Source organism: Anomalospiza imberbis, chromosome Z (genome assembly GCF_031753505.1).
Source record: "Anomalospiza imberbis isolate Cuckoo-Finch-1a 21T00152 chromosome Z, ASM3175350v1, whole genome shotgun sequence".
Classification (NCBI taxonomy): domain Eukaryota; kingdom Metazoa; phylum Chordata; class Aves; order Passeriformes; family Viduidae; genus Anomalospiza; species Anomalospiza imberbis.
This window is the reverse complement of record NC_089721.1, coordinates 10825066-10837692: the sequence shown is the minus strand read 5'-3', so window position 1 is coordinate 10837692 and position 12627 is coordinate 10825066. Positions and strand designations below refer to the sequence as shown.

At 37.8% G+C, this 12627-nt stretch overlaps 1 protein-coding gene across 2 annotated transcripts in view; it reads left to right on the top strand.

The window, feature by feature from the left end:
* Position 1: 1 nt before the first annotated feature.
* The window catches only part of LMBRD2 (LMBR1 domain containing 2), a 32100-nt gene continuing 19474 nt past the window's right edge, over positions 2 to 12627 (top strand). The window contains exons 1-6 of one of the 2 annotated variants that reach the window (XM_068175639.1): positions 2 to 141; positions 6607 to 6833; positions 7059 to 7138; positions 9704 to 9799; positions 10649 to 10816; positions 11667 to 11877. In XM_068175639.1, the coding sequence (XP_068031740.1) occupies positions 6660 to 6833; positions 7059 to 7138; positions 9704 to 9799; positions 10649 to 10816; positions 11667 to 11877 (729 nt within the window). In that variant the 5' untranslated portion in view covers positions 2 to 141; positions 6607 to 6659. Of the gene's footprint in view, positions 142 to 3703; positions 4313 to 6606; positions 6834 to 7058; positions 7139 to 9703; positions 9800 to 10648; positions 10817 to 11666; positions 11878 to 12627 lie in introns of those variants that run through there. The other variant, XM_068175641.1, reaches the window with a different exon arrangement.

The window sequence follows — 12627 nt, the reverse complement described above, 5'->3', positions numbered from 1 at the left end:
CGGCGAATGGCGGCGGCTGCGACGCGGAAGAAGCCGGGAGCGGCCGCCGCTCCTTGCGCCACGCTCTGAGCCGGTGCCGGCCGGGATGGCGGGTGGCGGAGCCCCGCGGGGAACGCGACGCTGAGCGGCGGCTCGGCCGTGGTGAGACGGAGCGGGCTGGACGCGGGGCCGGGCGGAGCGGGGCCGCAGTGCCGAGTCACGGCCGGGCCGTTCTCTTGAGCGGGGACAGGAGCCGGGGGGGAAGCGGCAGCCCTCGGGCACATCCCGTGTGACAAGGACGCGGAGGGAAGGATGGTCGTGGGGTAGTGCCGGGCGAGGGCGGTCGGCGCGTTCGTTTCCAAGCTCTTATCCCGAGTGTTGCCCTCCCGTCAGGGACCCCGAGCGCGCAGCGCGGGGCCGGGCTGGTTCCGAGTCCCTGGAGCTCGGTGCTGTGCCGCACAGGCCTGTGCGCGCACGGGCGGGCGGGGGGCGCCGGGGAGCCGCTGGCACATTCCACCGTGGCAGGTTTTCTCTGGGAACACCTGAAAGTGCCCGAGTGTGGCTGGTCCTGACCCTCACCATGCTTGTTCAAGCCCCGCAGTCTTTTCACTCCGCGTTTCACAGCCCGCGGGACTTTCAGCAATGCAGCTCTTCCTGCGTGGTTTTTTTTTTTTTTTTTTTTTTTTTTTTGTTTTTTTTTTTTTTTTTGTTTACCCTAAACTGCTTGTTTTGAAATTGGTGGGGATGGAGAACTAATTCTGAACACACCTACAGCCCCGCTCTCAGTCAACCACTTGCGTGCAAATGCTGTCCTTTGTTTACTGCATAAGGATGGAGAGACGCGCCTATAAAATTGAGGGTGGTAATGGAGCCCGTAGCAAAGAGTACACAGCTTTCAGTCACATACAGGGAATGATGTAACTCAAATTAACATCCATATAATCTTTCAAAAAGTATTTTTTCACCGTTTCCGGTTTTAACTTAAGTCACGGAACAGTTGTTCAAAGATTGTTTAAGCAGATAATAAGATGAAAAAAGCTGGAGTTTTGGTTAAAAAAAGAGCTGAGTTTATTTCACCTTTTCTGCAGCCCCTTTTGTCCTTGTGAGTCATGTCAATCTTCTTTATTAATGTATGGGAAATCGAAAGAGGGTTTTGCAGAAAATCCAAGTGTTTTTTACAATCCGGAAATTAAGAAATAGTCTGTTTGCCTGAAAGCAGTGTTGGGGCAGTAGTCATGTGACTGCCTTACTGACACCTGCTTTGTGTGAGTGCATTAGTCTGGTAGCCCAGATAGCGATTTCTGTTCTTTTTTTAGATTCCGCATGCAACTGTACAGTGCTTGTATTTGATTCTATTTCAGTTCCTCCGATAAGTGAATTATTTTTTTCTCTGTGTTATTTTCAGCATACTTCCCTAAACTGTTTGAAAGCTTCAGCATCTGTGGTACTTAATATATTAAAAATTGGACTTGATGATTTTGGAGATCTTTTGCAACCTTAAAGGTTCTGTGATCCTTTAGTGGAGGACAAGGCAGCACTATGTAAAGCAAAGGAGCTTGCCATGGTTTTGTACAGATGGTCCCCGCTTGCATCTAAACACAAAAATCTTGATGTCCCTTTGTCTTTTTTTCTTGCATTTAGTGCTGCCCAATCTCGTGCAAAATCAGAGAGTACTGCTGTTTTGGGTGGTGTCAAAAATGTGGCTTTTTTAAAATTAGAAGATACAAAACTTGTTTCTCTAAACATTGATCTATTATCAATTGAAAGTTTAGTCAATTTAAAATTTCTATTTATTACAAAATAGTTGAACTGACAGGTACTAATAAAGTATCAGTCAGTACATAGACTGACTAGTATGTCTTAGAAAAACAAAGCCATGCAAATTGCTTTCTTCACTAATCTCAGAGGTTGTTTTTCTGAAGTAGTGCAACCAGATAATTTCTCTGGTTGGTTTTCTTGGGCAGTTTGTGGCTATTTTCTTTTTTTAGATATCTTTTTCACTATACTGAGATAAAGCAACTCTTTGTTGTCTGTTCATGAATACTTTTACTATTTCCCACAAGCTGTAAGGGCCAGTATGTGATAATAAAGTAAACAGAAAAACCCAAACCAACCAAACAAAACCCACAACGCCATCCCTTCCCTAAACCTGAAACCAACCTAAAAGAAATCCCCACAGCAAGCTATGCAGACTTGAATACTAAAATAGCTGAAGGGGCTACTTGTGTTGTTTCTTTGCCTCTTGTTCTTCTCTGTTATGAGTTCTGAAATGTAAGTTAGCCCATTTTGCTGTTTTAAGATGAAGTGTCAAAGACTCTTAGTCTGGGGAAATTCTATCAGTACTAAAGTCTGTAGTCTACTACTACATGTCTGTAGATTGAAGTGTTTCTTTATGGTTCTTAGCAGCATAATTTTGCTGAGCAGGGCAGGCTTCAGAAACCAAACACTGGATTTTTTTGCCAAGTGAAATGTGCTGGTAGAACCTCAATAAGAACTAGCAGATTATTCTCTGACAGAAGGCAGAAGGCCATAATTGAGCTGGCTGTTGGTATATTTCTCGAGATGGCAGCTTTTCTACTTGCAGGTGTGTTGTGAATTCAGCTTGACATGGCAGATGCTGTTGCCCAGATTTTTTTTTTTTTTGTATGTTAAGGCTCTCAATTCTGTTGCTGACTGTCTGTAGTAATCCCTTTCATAGTTTGGCAGCTTTTTTGGTGACAGGTTTTCTTCAGATGTAGTTATGATCTTTAAAAATACAAAGTAAGGCTGTTTGGTTTTTCAGGTGTTTCAGCTGAAATATCCAAAATGTCTAGAAATGCAGCTTTTTCAAATTTGTTTGATCTCTACCTGAGAATGCTTGAAGAACAATAAAAAGTCTTTAATATTCTAGAAATGTCTAAGGTACCAGATAGGAAAACCAGAAGCACAGTAATGTTTGAAGGACAGGCAGAGCTACAGATTGGCAGATTCCTCTTCTTCTTGAATTCCTGAAACAAAAATTCTGGTTCTAAAGCTATTTGTAAGAACATAGAAAATAATAGGTGAGTAATCTAATCTATTTAAGTAATGACTAATAGACCTACTGTATACAAGAGGATCAGTTTATAATCTTGTGTATTGCTTAGTAGGTCTTTGATTCTGTTCCTTAGGATGTTTTTTCTTGGGAAAGAAAGCTGGGAGGAGCCACTGTTGTTGCTGAGGAGGCCATTCCCTTGTCAAATACTTTTAATGGTTTTCAGTTTCCCTAATGAAATAGTATGGTGATTAAAACTACAGCGGGCACAAAACTATGAGAGATTTGAGGTCTTTCTGAAAGTGGTAGTGTAAATCAAAATACCTTAAAGATTTGGAACCTTGCGAGGGGGGAACGGGTACAGCTGAGCAGAGTTTTGTTCTTGTGTTAAGCAGGAGCAATCAACCACAGAAATACAGGATAGAGAAGTAGTGTTGTGTTTCCTGGAGGGAATGAATTTGGAAGCCTTAAAAAAGCTGAATTTGTGAAGGAAACATCCTATTCCTATTTATACTTTTTAGTAAGGCATATGAAGTAGTGTTTAACGTCTGTTCAGGCCTCCTCAGGCATTTGCTGGGAGACTGGGGGAATCCTTCACAGATATGCTTTACTCTTTCTAGCCCTTTAAGAATATAATACTGGAATGTGTTTGTAGAATTTGGTGCTATATTAAAGCTCAAAAGTGTGGGGTTTTTCATTCTCTGCTGTTTCATTGAGTAACTTGAGATTTCTGTACCAGGCAGAGTAGTTAGTTCATTTGTAATGTAGATGTCATGAGTGCAGTTGCTCTTAGGTTGGCAGGGTAATTTAATACCGTTGATAGTAGGGAGTCTGTCATATAAAGGGAATTAAGCCTGGACTGAGCCCTTTTTGATGCATGGAGTGTTAGTAGCTGGGTAAAATTAAACACTTAGCTGATTTTCCTGTGTCTGAAAAGAAGCAGGAAAATCCTAAGCTAACACAAGAGCATGTCCTTATGTTTTATTGGTTAAGTTGCACTTCCCATGCCAGTGTTTCAGCTTTTAATCTTATTTGTATTAATTTGTAGTTACCTGGTTGTTCAGAAACTGAGTATGCTGATAAATACTTCTCAGTTCATGGTGAGGGCTCTTGTTACTTTGTCCTTGCTTTCATATGAGCATCTTCTAAGCCATTGAAGGTTGTAGAGTACAAGAGAGCTCTTCTGAAGTGGTTATTTCAGGACAGCTCTTATTTCAGCAGTTATTTTAGTGATTTTGGAATTCCAGCGAGTGGATACTAGGTAGCTGTATGCCAATAGTGAGATGGCTGTCTAAATAAAGTGATGAAACAGGATGATAGGTAAGAGGCTTACCTTTCTTTGAGCTAACAGCCAGGTTCAGTGGCAAATGCTGCTTTCCACAGGAAAGCATGGCTTTATCGCCTGCAGTAATGTATTTTAGGGCCTCACTCTAGTAGCACCGGTCCTAGATATATCTACACTGTTGGGTTGGATTTAGTGCACCAGAAGAGCTCCTCTCAAGCATTGCATTTCTCACTTTGTGGATTTTCTTCCATTTAATCTTTCTATGTGTAGAGCTGGTTTTAAATGGTTTCCATCTAAAAATTTTAAACTGTTACTTTGAAAATGTGCATACATTAATTCAAAACAAATCTGTTATTAGTCTCAGTCTTTTGAAAAAACAGGCCTTTTTTGTGTTTTGAGATTAAAATAGGAAATAGAGAAGAACATAAAGATGTACTGATAACTGCAATCAGTACCAGTGTACTGATAACTGCAAAATCACTTTTGTGTTTGAAAGTGAGTTAAGTTGTGGTAGAAATCAATTCCTGCTTTATTTTAGAATATTCAGTACATTTTTATAATCCTTCTGGAAGTACCCTCATGATAGTAACTGAGTGCAGCATCTTCCACAAAAACTTTTTACCTTTTGTTTTGGTAGAAGCTTTTTAGGTGTGACTGTAATAAAACTTTGACTAATGAACTGTATGCTGTATATTTTTTTTGTTTACATAGCAAAAGGTGTGACTGTAATGGGCATGAAAAGCTGCATGCCAGATAGCAGAGCCTTAATGAAGCTGATACTTTGTAAGCTGTAATTGTTTTGTTATTTTTGCTTCTGTGGAATTGGCTGCTATACTGTAAATTGAAAAGACTTCTCTGAGGGAACAATAATGGTACAATAGAACAGTCAAGGACACTTGCTTTGAATAAGTGATTGAGAAATAGATGAGATATCTTGAGGTTTTAGGGTACAAATGATCTAGCAAGAGTACAGACAGATGGTAAGGGGGTGATTTGTCCTAATGGAAGTGTTGATAGTTTTATAAACATGTTTGATGAAAGGCAGAAAAGTAAAAGTGTGTGAATCTTTGACTAGAAACAGGAAGGTAAGTTGCTGGGGAGAAAAAAGTCACAGAATAATTGTTCCTGTGTCCTCAAGGTAGTAATGGCATCACAAACTTTAGAGTTTTTTTAGTGCAAATAAGAGAGTTTTCACTGCATAGTAGATCTTCTCTGAAGCATAGATCTGCTTAAGCAATTTACTGAGAAATTAGTAAAAGAAACGGTTCACTTTACAAAGTTCTAAAGAGATTTAAAAATAAGTAGAGAGGAATTTCAATAATAGCATTTCTTTTAAATCTCCAGAAAAGTGAAAGTACTGGAAGTCTTAACAGCAAAGCCATAGCAAAAGCTATTTCACTTAAATCAGCGAAATGTTAATCTTGTTGGAGAGACAAGTCATACTGGCCATAGTAATAATTTTTTTTTTAATAATGCATAAAATGGCTGTGATAAAATGATGCTTATTACAAAGGTCTGAAGCAATTTAAATAAAATTTTAACAAGTCAGTGAAATTTTCTGTAATGGATTTGTGCAGCTCACTGTCCCTTTGTGTAATAACTTGTCTGTATGGAGCTGTATGAACTTTCTTACAGTAGTCCTGACAGTAACAGAGTAATTAAACACAGAAGGACAAGTAAAGCAAAAATACATCATGGCAAACTATACCAAATGAATTGAGACCCTTGTTTCTCTGAATAAAGAGAGGAGTGGGAAGGTGAATTGAAATTCTTGGAAATTTCAAACCTAAAAGAGGTACATTTCAAGTAGACCAGCACATTCTTTTCTGTGTTTTTATGCTCCTATAACTCTTATGTACAGACTTTGAATATGTATTTAAGGTACACTCCATTAAAAAAGTTGTTCATTATCTATCCAGAAACATTTAATTTAAACATTTAACCCTTTGGAAAAATTAGTTGATTGCTTCTAAAAGGAGAAAAAAGAGCAGAATAGAATTTCATCTTGAGATTTGTCCTGGACCTAAAGTTGGGCTACTAGTTTATTTAAGGACAGAGATTTGCCTCCTGGATCTATTGTATATCAATACAATGAACAGGAGTTGTCCTAATACGTTTCTGGAAATGACAGCATTGGAATAACATGTTTTGGTGTCTTCAGAGGATTTCAGGGCACCTTGCTGAAAATCTTTGGTTTTGTCTGATAAGAATCCTGGTCATGTGAAGTATGAAAAGTTTATTAATATGTTTTAAAGTGTCCATTGAGCAACTCTTCTGTGTAAATATCTTCCAGAGATTTTAATGTATTAAATATCTTTTTGTCTTGCAGTTCTGATCTGCTTTCCCAAGTGAGTGTGGTGTGGCTGGGGCCAATATTTAACAATGAGTGGTGCAGCACTGGGCCTTGAGATAGTGTTTGTCTTTTTCCTGGCCTTATTCCTACTTCACCGGTATGGAGACTTCAAGAAACAGCATAGGCTGGTGATTATAGCAACATTACTGGCTTGGTATCTCTGCTTCCTGATTGTATTCATACTGCCTCTGGATGTCAGTACGGTAAGAAACGTGCAGGACTTCCTGCTTAATTGCATCAAATGTTTATGTTATTTTGCTAAACTAGTGATTGCAGGAGACCATCTCTTAGAAACGCCAAAGAAATCTTCCATGTAGTAACTTAATAAATTAAGCATGACAATGCCTTGTGTTCATAATTAATTTTACTTTTTGTTGGTCTCATCAGACAAAAAAATCTATTTCAAACATATTAATATTGTCTTTTAGACTATTTATAATCGATGCAAACTTGCGGTTAACTCCAGTCCTGCAGAAAGTAATGGCTCTTACATTACTCTTGCTCCAAGGTATGAACTACATATTTTTTTCCTTTAGACTGTGTTTTATGATTTTCTTTTTTTAATTGATAGCATATTGTGTTTTTAAGACTGATGAATAAGTGTTATCTGTGTGATGCAAAATTTGAAGTTTGTAAATACACAGGACAGTGAGGGAAAAGATGATGAAAGGTGGCTCTTTATCTGCTGGGAGTAATTACATAGTAATTATATAGTAGTTCTAGCTGATTACCCAACTGTTCTTTTTTTATGTCACTAGATTTCCTTTTTTTTATTATAGCAATAGGACTAAGCTTTTTAAGCAATCCTGATTATGACGAGAGACTTTGATGAATGCTTATCCTTTACAATTTTAAAGACTTTAAACCTGAAAATCTAATTTTATACCTTTAATTTATACCATATGAATGAAATCAGCTGCTTGTCTTATATGTCAGGAGCATATCTAATTGCTTCCTATAATTACATTTATATGGTAATTGGAATTATCTGAAATATACTGTATTCCACCAGAGTAACGGTAGCCTGCTAGGTGTGTCCTGGCAGGAAGAATGTAATCCCTAACCATGGAGAAGTAGACTAACGTGAGCTTGTTCCATGGCTCTCATCCGTTAGCCTACACTGGCTGTTTCCCTGTGTTATTGATGTGTGCAGTGTAGTTATCAGTAAGATGATCAGAGTCTTTAAGATATCAGCTGATGTCTGTGCAGTCTTGCCAGTCTTGCTGCCCCAAAGAGGGTCCTGGAAGAATGGTGAAATGACAGTCACACAATATTGCACCCTATACTTAAGACCACCCAGTGGATGTTAATTAAACCTATTTAATTATATACACAACTTGAAAACTATTCAGTAACCTTTCAATTTATCTATAGCTTCAGACAAACTTTTTTGCTTAGAATCACAGAATGGTTTGGGTTGGAAGGGACCTTAAAGATCATCCAGTTCCAATCTGAACAGGGACTTTTAAAAAGAGGGTGCTGGAGGGTGCTGGACAGGAATGAACGCAGATCCGAGCCAATGTGGTTAATCATACGTTCTCCATTTGTTGTTTATACGATGGCAGTTTATATACGCTTCAATATAGTTTACAGTTGTGAGCACACTCTCATTGGCAAGCAAACATGGTTTGTCTTTGTCTTAAGGTGGCTAAAGTTTCACACAGCAGACCTATACTAATTCACACCCCATAAGCTCATTATACTGTGTTACACCTCAACATAATTTCTATCTGTGCCACAGACTTATTTCTAACTGCACCATAGGCTTCAAGGCCTCACCAAGGCTTGTATCTGGGGCCTAGGCTGAGATAGCTCAGCCTTCACTCTAAACATACAAATCGTGTCCTCTTTCCCTCAGAAATTCTGCTACACCAATCTTCTTCTAGGGGCAGGGACATCTTCCACTAGGCCAGGTTGCTTCATCCAACCTGGCCTTGAATGCTGTCAGGGATTGGGCATCCACAGCTTCTCTGGGCAACCTGTGCTAGTGCCTCACTACCATCAGAGTAAAGAATTTTTTCCTAATCTCTAATTTAAACCTGCCCTCTGTCAGTTGAAAACCATTGCCCCTTGTCCTGTCACTTTGCCCATATAAAAAGTCCATTTCCTTCCTTTTTATAAACCCCCTTTAGGTACTGGAAGGGGCTTTAAGGTCTCCTGGCACCTTCTCTTCTCCAGACTCAACAACCCCTGCTGTCTCAGCCTGTCATAAAGGTTTCAGCAGCTCTCATAGGTGCTGTAGTCATGATACCTATCATTTTATCTTAAGTTGATAGTTTTGAAAGTATTTAGGCTGTACACATAAAAACTTACAACTCAGGCTTAACTAGTTTGACCCTGGAAAACATCAATTATTTCTCATTAGGTAATCTCATTTAAGTTGACTTTATTGCCCCTTGACTCACGCTTGCTTCATTACCCAGACAGGTGTGTGGAAAAAAACCAAACTGCCTTAGTTTAGATGGAAACCTTTTCCTTTGTTCTTTTTTCTTCTTTTCTTTTTCTTATAAGGGCTCATATGACTTTTCTGTCTTCTGTAGTGAATGCTGCCTGTCAGAAGAATATTGGCTTATTGAATCAAAATTTATATATGACTGACTTAATCCAGCTGGGTGGCAGAAGAAACAACTAATATGTTCTTTGTCTGACTAAGTGCTCTAGATGATGATGTGCCTAGATATTTTTTAAAAACCTACACTAACTAAAATTTAATGCTTCTCTGTTTAAACAAATGTTCTTTCTGTGCATGAAGTAATTACTACTGAAAACCAAAAACTGTAACCTTAAAATGCTTTATTGAATAGTCCTCTTCAGTCTTGGAGCTTCTGAGTTTTTTTTCTCTAAGAAAGATGTCCTGTCCAAATATATTATTTGTGGTTAGGAAAATGATAAATATTTCTAGTGATTATTTCTAGTTTATTTATTTGGGAGACAGTTGTTGACTATGTACTTGAATAGCATTGTACTACTTCTATGTACTTTTCAAAGACCTTTCTAGATAGGAATTTATAAAAGTTGCTTTTTATACTCAGGACTCTACAACTAACAATAGTCTTCTTTACCATTGTAGCAGCAAGCAAAAATGTTTCAAACCCTGGAGTTATATTCCTGATGGAATTATGCCAATTTTCTGGCGTGTTGTATATTGGACGTCTCAGTTTTTAACATGGTAAGTAAGTCAAAAGAATATGGCAAAGACTATGATACAGTTTTTAAGTGGACTATCTTAACAGTCATAGCATTCTTTAAAAACGTATATCAATATGGCAGTAACTTTTAAATTGTGTATTATGTGCTAGTAGTGAAATTACTGTAATAATTACTAATTTAGGTGTATTCTTTTTAGCAAGTTTCAGGTGGCAGCCATTTATCCTTGGTTCACTTTTTGAAACTAAGCAATTTACACCAGTAGGTTTTTATGGACAGATTGTCTGAAAAAAATGGGTGTTAGCCAACCACATACCAAAATAATTCCATTAATAATTTGGGTGATTTTTGAGTAATATAGTAAATTAGTTGGTTTTATCAGATATATTGCATAAAGCTTTAGATATAGCTACAGAAAAAAGATTTGTCTGTAGGGTTTTGGGTTGTCCGTGCTTTGTGTGGTTTCTGATCAACCTGTTATCAAATAATTATTTTTGTAGTTTCAAGGATATCAGGGTTGGTAGTTCATTCTTATTTATCACAGATTTTTTGTAGCGAAGCTAACTGTATTGTTTTTATCTGCAGCTTTTGTAAGGTTTGCCATCAGACAGGTACATCTAGTATAAAAACATCTAAGTAGCTAATTTCTTAGAAGCTTGGGAGTCTTAAACTTTAACACCTCTGCCTCAGTAACCTGACACTGCTAAAGTTCTTTTTTTTTTGGGGAGGTTGGTGGTTTGGGTGTTTGGGAGATTTTTTTTGGTGGGGGTTGGTGGGTTTTTTGTGGGTTTTTTGCGGGGTTTTTTGGTTGTTTTTTTTGGTTCTTTTTTGATTGGCTGATGTGGTTTTGTTTTATTTCCTTTTCTTCTAGGATTCTGCTACCTTTCATGCAGTCATATGCTAGATCAGGAGGGTTCTCCATCACTGGAAAGATTAAAACTGCTTTGATTGAGAATGCCATCTATTATGGCACTTACTTGCTGATTTTTGGAGCATTTCTAATATATGTGGCTGTAAACCCAAACTTCAATTTACAATGGTAAGAATGTTGTAAACAATTCCATGAGTTCTTACACAATTGTCATGTATAATTTCTTCTGGGGATGAAATGGGACTCTGAAAAAAATAGTTTCAGTTAAAATATTTTGCTAGTTGATTATAAAATTATGTTAACATTTTATATGAAAGGGGCTTTTTGAATATTTATAGAAATTTGGGGGTTGTTTTTCTGATTTTGGTATGTACAGCAGAAGAATCCTCTTGTATTTACAATAGTGCTTTTTTTCTCCATAAAAACACACTTGCAAAGTTAGTGCAGAAACTTCCAATGTTTTCAGAAAAACATATTTCAAAAAATCAGTATTTCCTGTGTTGTGCATCTAAATACCATAGACTTTAAATGTGAAAAGGAAAGTTAAAATAATTGACATGTATAAATTGCTTGTAGTCTTCCATACCAGATCGAATAGAAATCTGAATACAAACTTCTGAACACAATATTCTGAATACAAATCCTGGGTTCTGAGGCTGTTTCTTACAGTGATTGCCATTATGCTATTTTGACCTCACTGTCAGTAGGTTTGATAAGTTCATGTTGTTTCCTAAGGGAACATATTCCTTTAGGAGAACAGTTTCTTTGTGAACAAACAAACAGATTCTTACCTGCCACCTATAGTGGGCAGAGCAGGACGTACAGGAAAATTGTGGCAGCTTTAAATATGGCCAAGCAGCAGACTGGCTCCAGGCAAAAATCTAGGTGATACCAGAATTTGTTCCTGTAAACTTGAAAGCCATATTGGTACATATTGATACTTCAAGGCTGTTTTTTTGCAGGCAGGACAGGAGGATGTTGTTTGTTTGGTTTTTTTTATACTGTTTTGTTTCCTTAGGAACCAGCTTCAGACTATTGGAATAGCTGCTGCAAACACATGGGGTCTATTCCTTCTTGTGTTGCTTTTGGGTTATGGTTTGGTTGAAATCCCTCGTTCTCACTGGAATGGGGCCAAGAGGGGTTATCTGCTCATGAAGACTTATTTCAAAGCTGCCAAACTGATGACTGAAAAAGCAGATGCAGAGGAGAATTTAGAGGATATTATGGAGGTAAGTAACTAGCTTTCCCTGTGGAAAAAAGTGAAGGCTGCTGTTAGTTGTGTCTGAATTAATTGGTGTTGGACACTTGCAGCATGAGCTTACTGTAAAATATCTGTAAATTAAAAAATCATCATAGTGTGCCACTTGATAACACTCAATCCTATACAAAAGTCAAAACAGAAATAGTCCTTGCTGTGATGAACTTAAAAATCATAGCAACTTGATAACCATTAGTTGATGAGTCTGTTCTTTTATTGACACTTTTGGAGTAGTACTGGTCACTAACAAATAACATTTCAGAGTGAGCTTGAACAGTCAGTGTAGAGATGTTTCACTAGTGTTAAAATTGTGTACTTCTTTTATGCTCTGCTCATAGTGTGTTTCTGAAATCTTGAGAAGAGTTTCCAAATTCTGGGGCCATAATTACATGCTTTTTGAGAAGAGAATATATAGATAATTTTTTCTTTTGAGACTCTATTGTTAAATATCAGTAAGCAATGGAAATCTAGCCCTTTGAATAACTATTCCTGGTTCTTCTGCTGGGATACCATGGCTTGGAATAATATGGGTATAGCATAGGGTGGAAATTTGTGTTATGTACCACTTGTAACGACACATAACACAAATAGACTCTTAATCACATAACAGTAATAGAATCCTCATTCATCCTTAACGGCATTTTGAAGAAACTGCTAAAACAGTTAAAAATATCTAAGTGGGACATAACTACAAAACTTAATAGAACATGAGCAATGATGA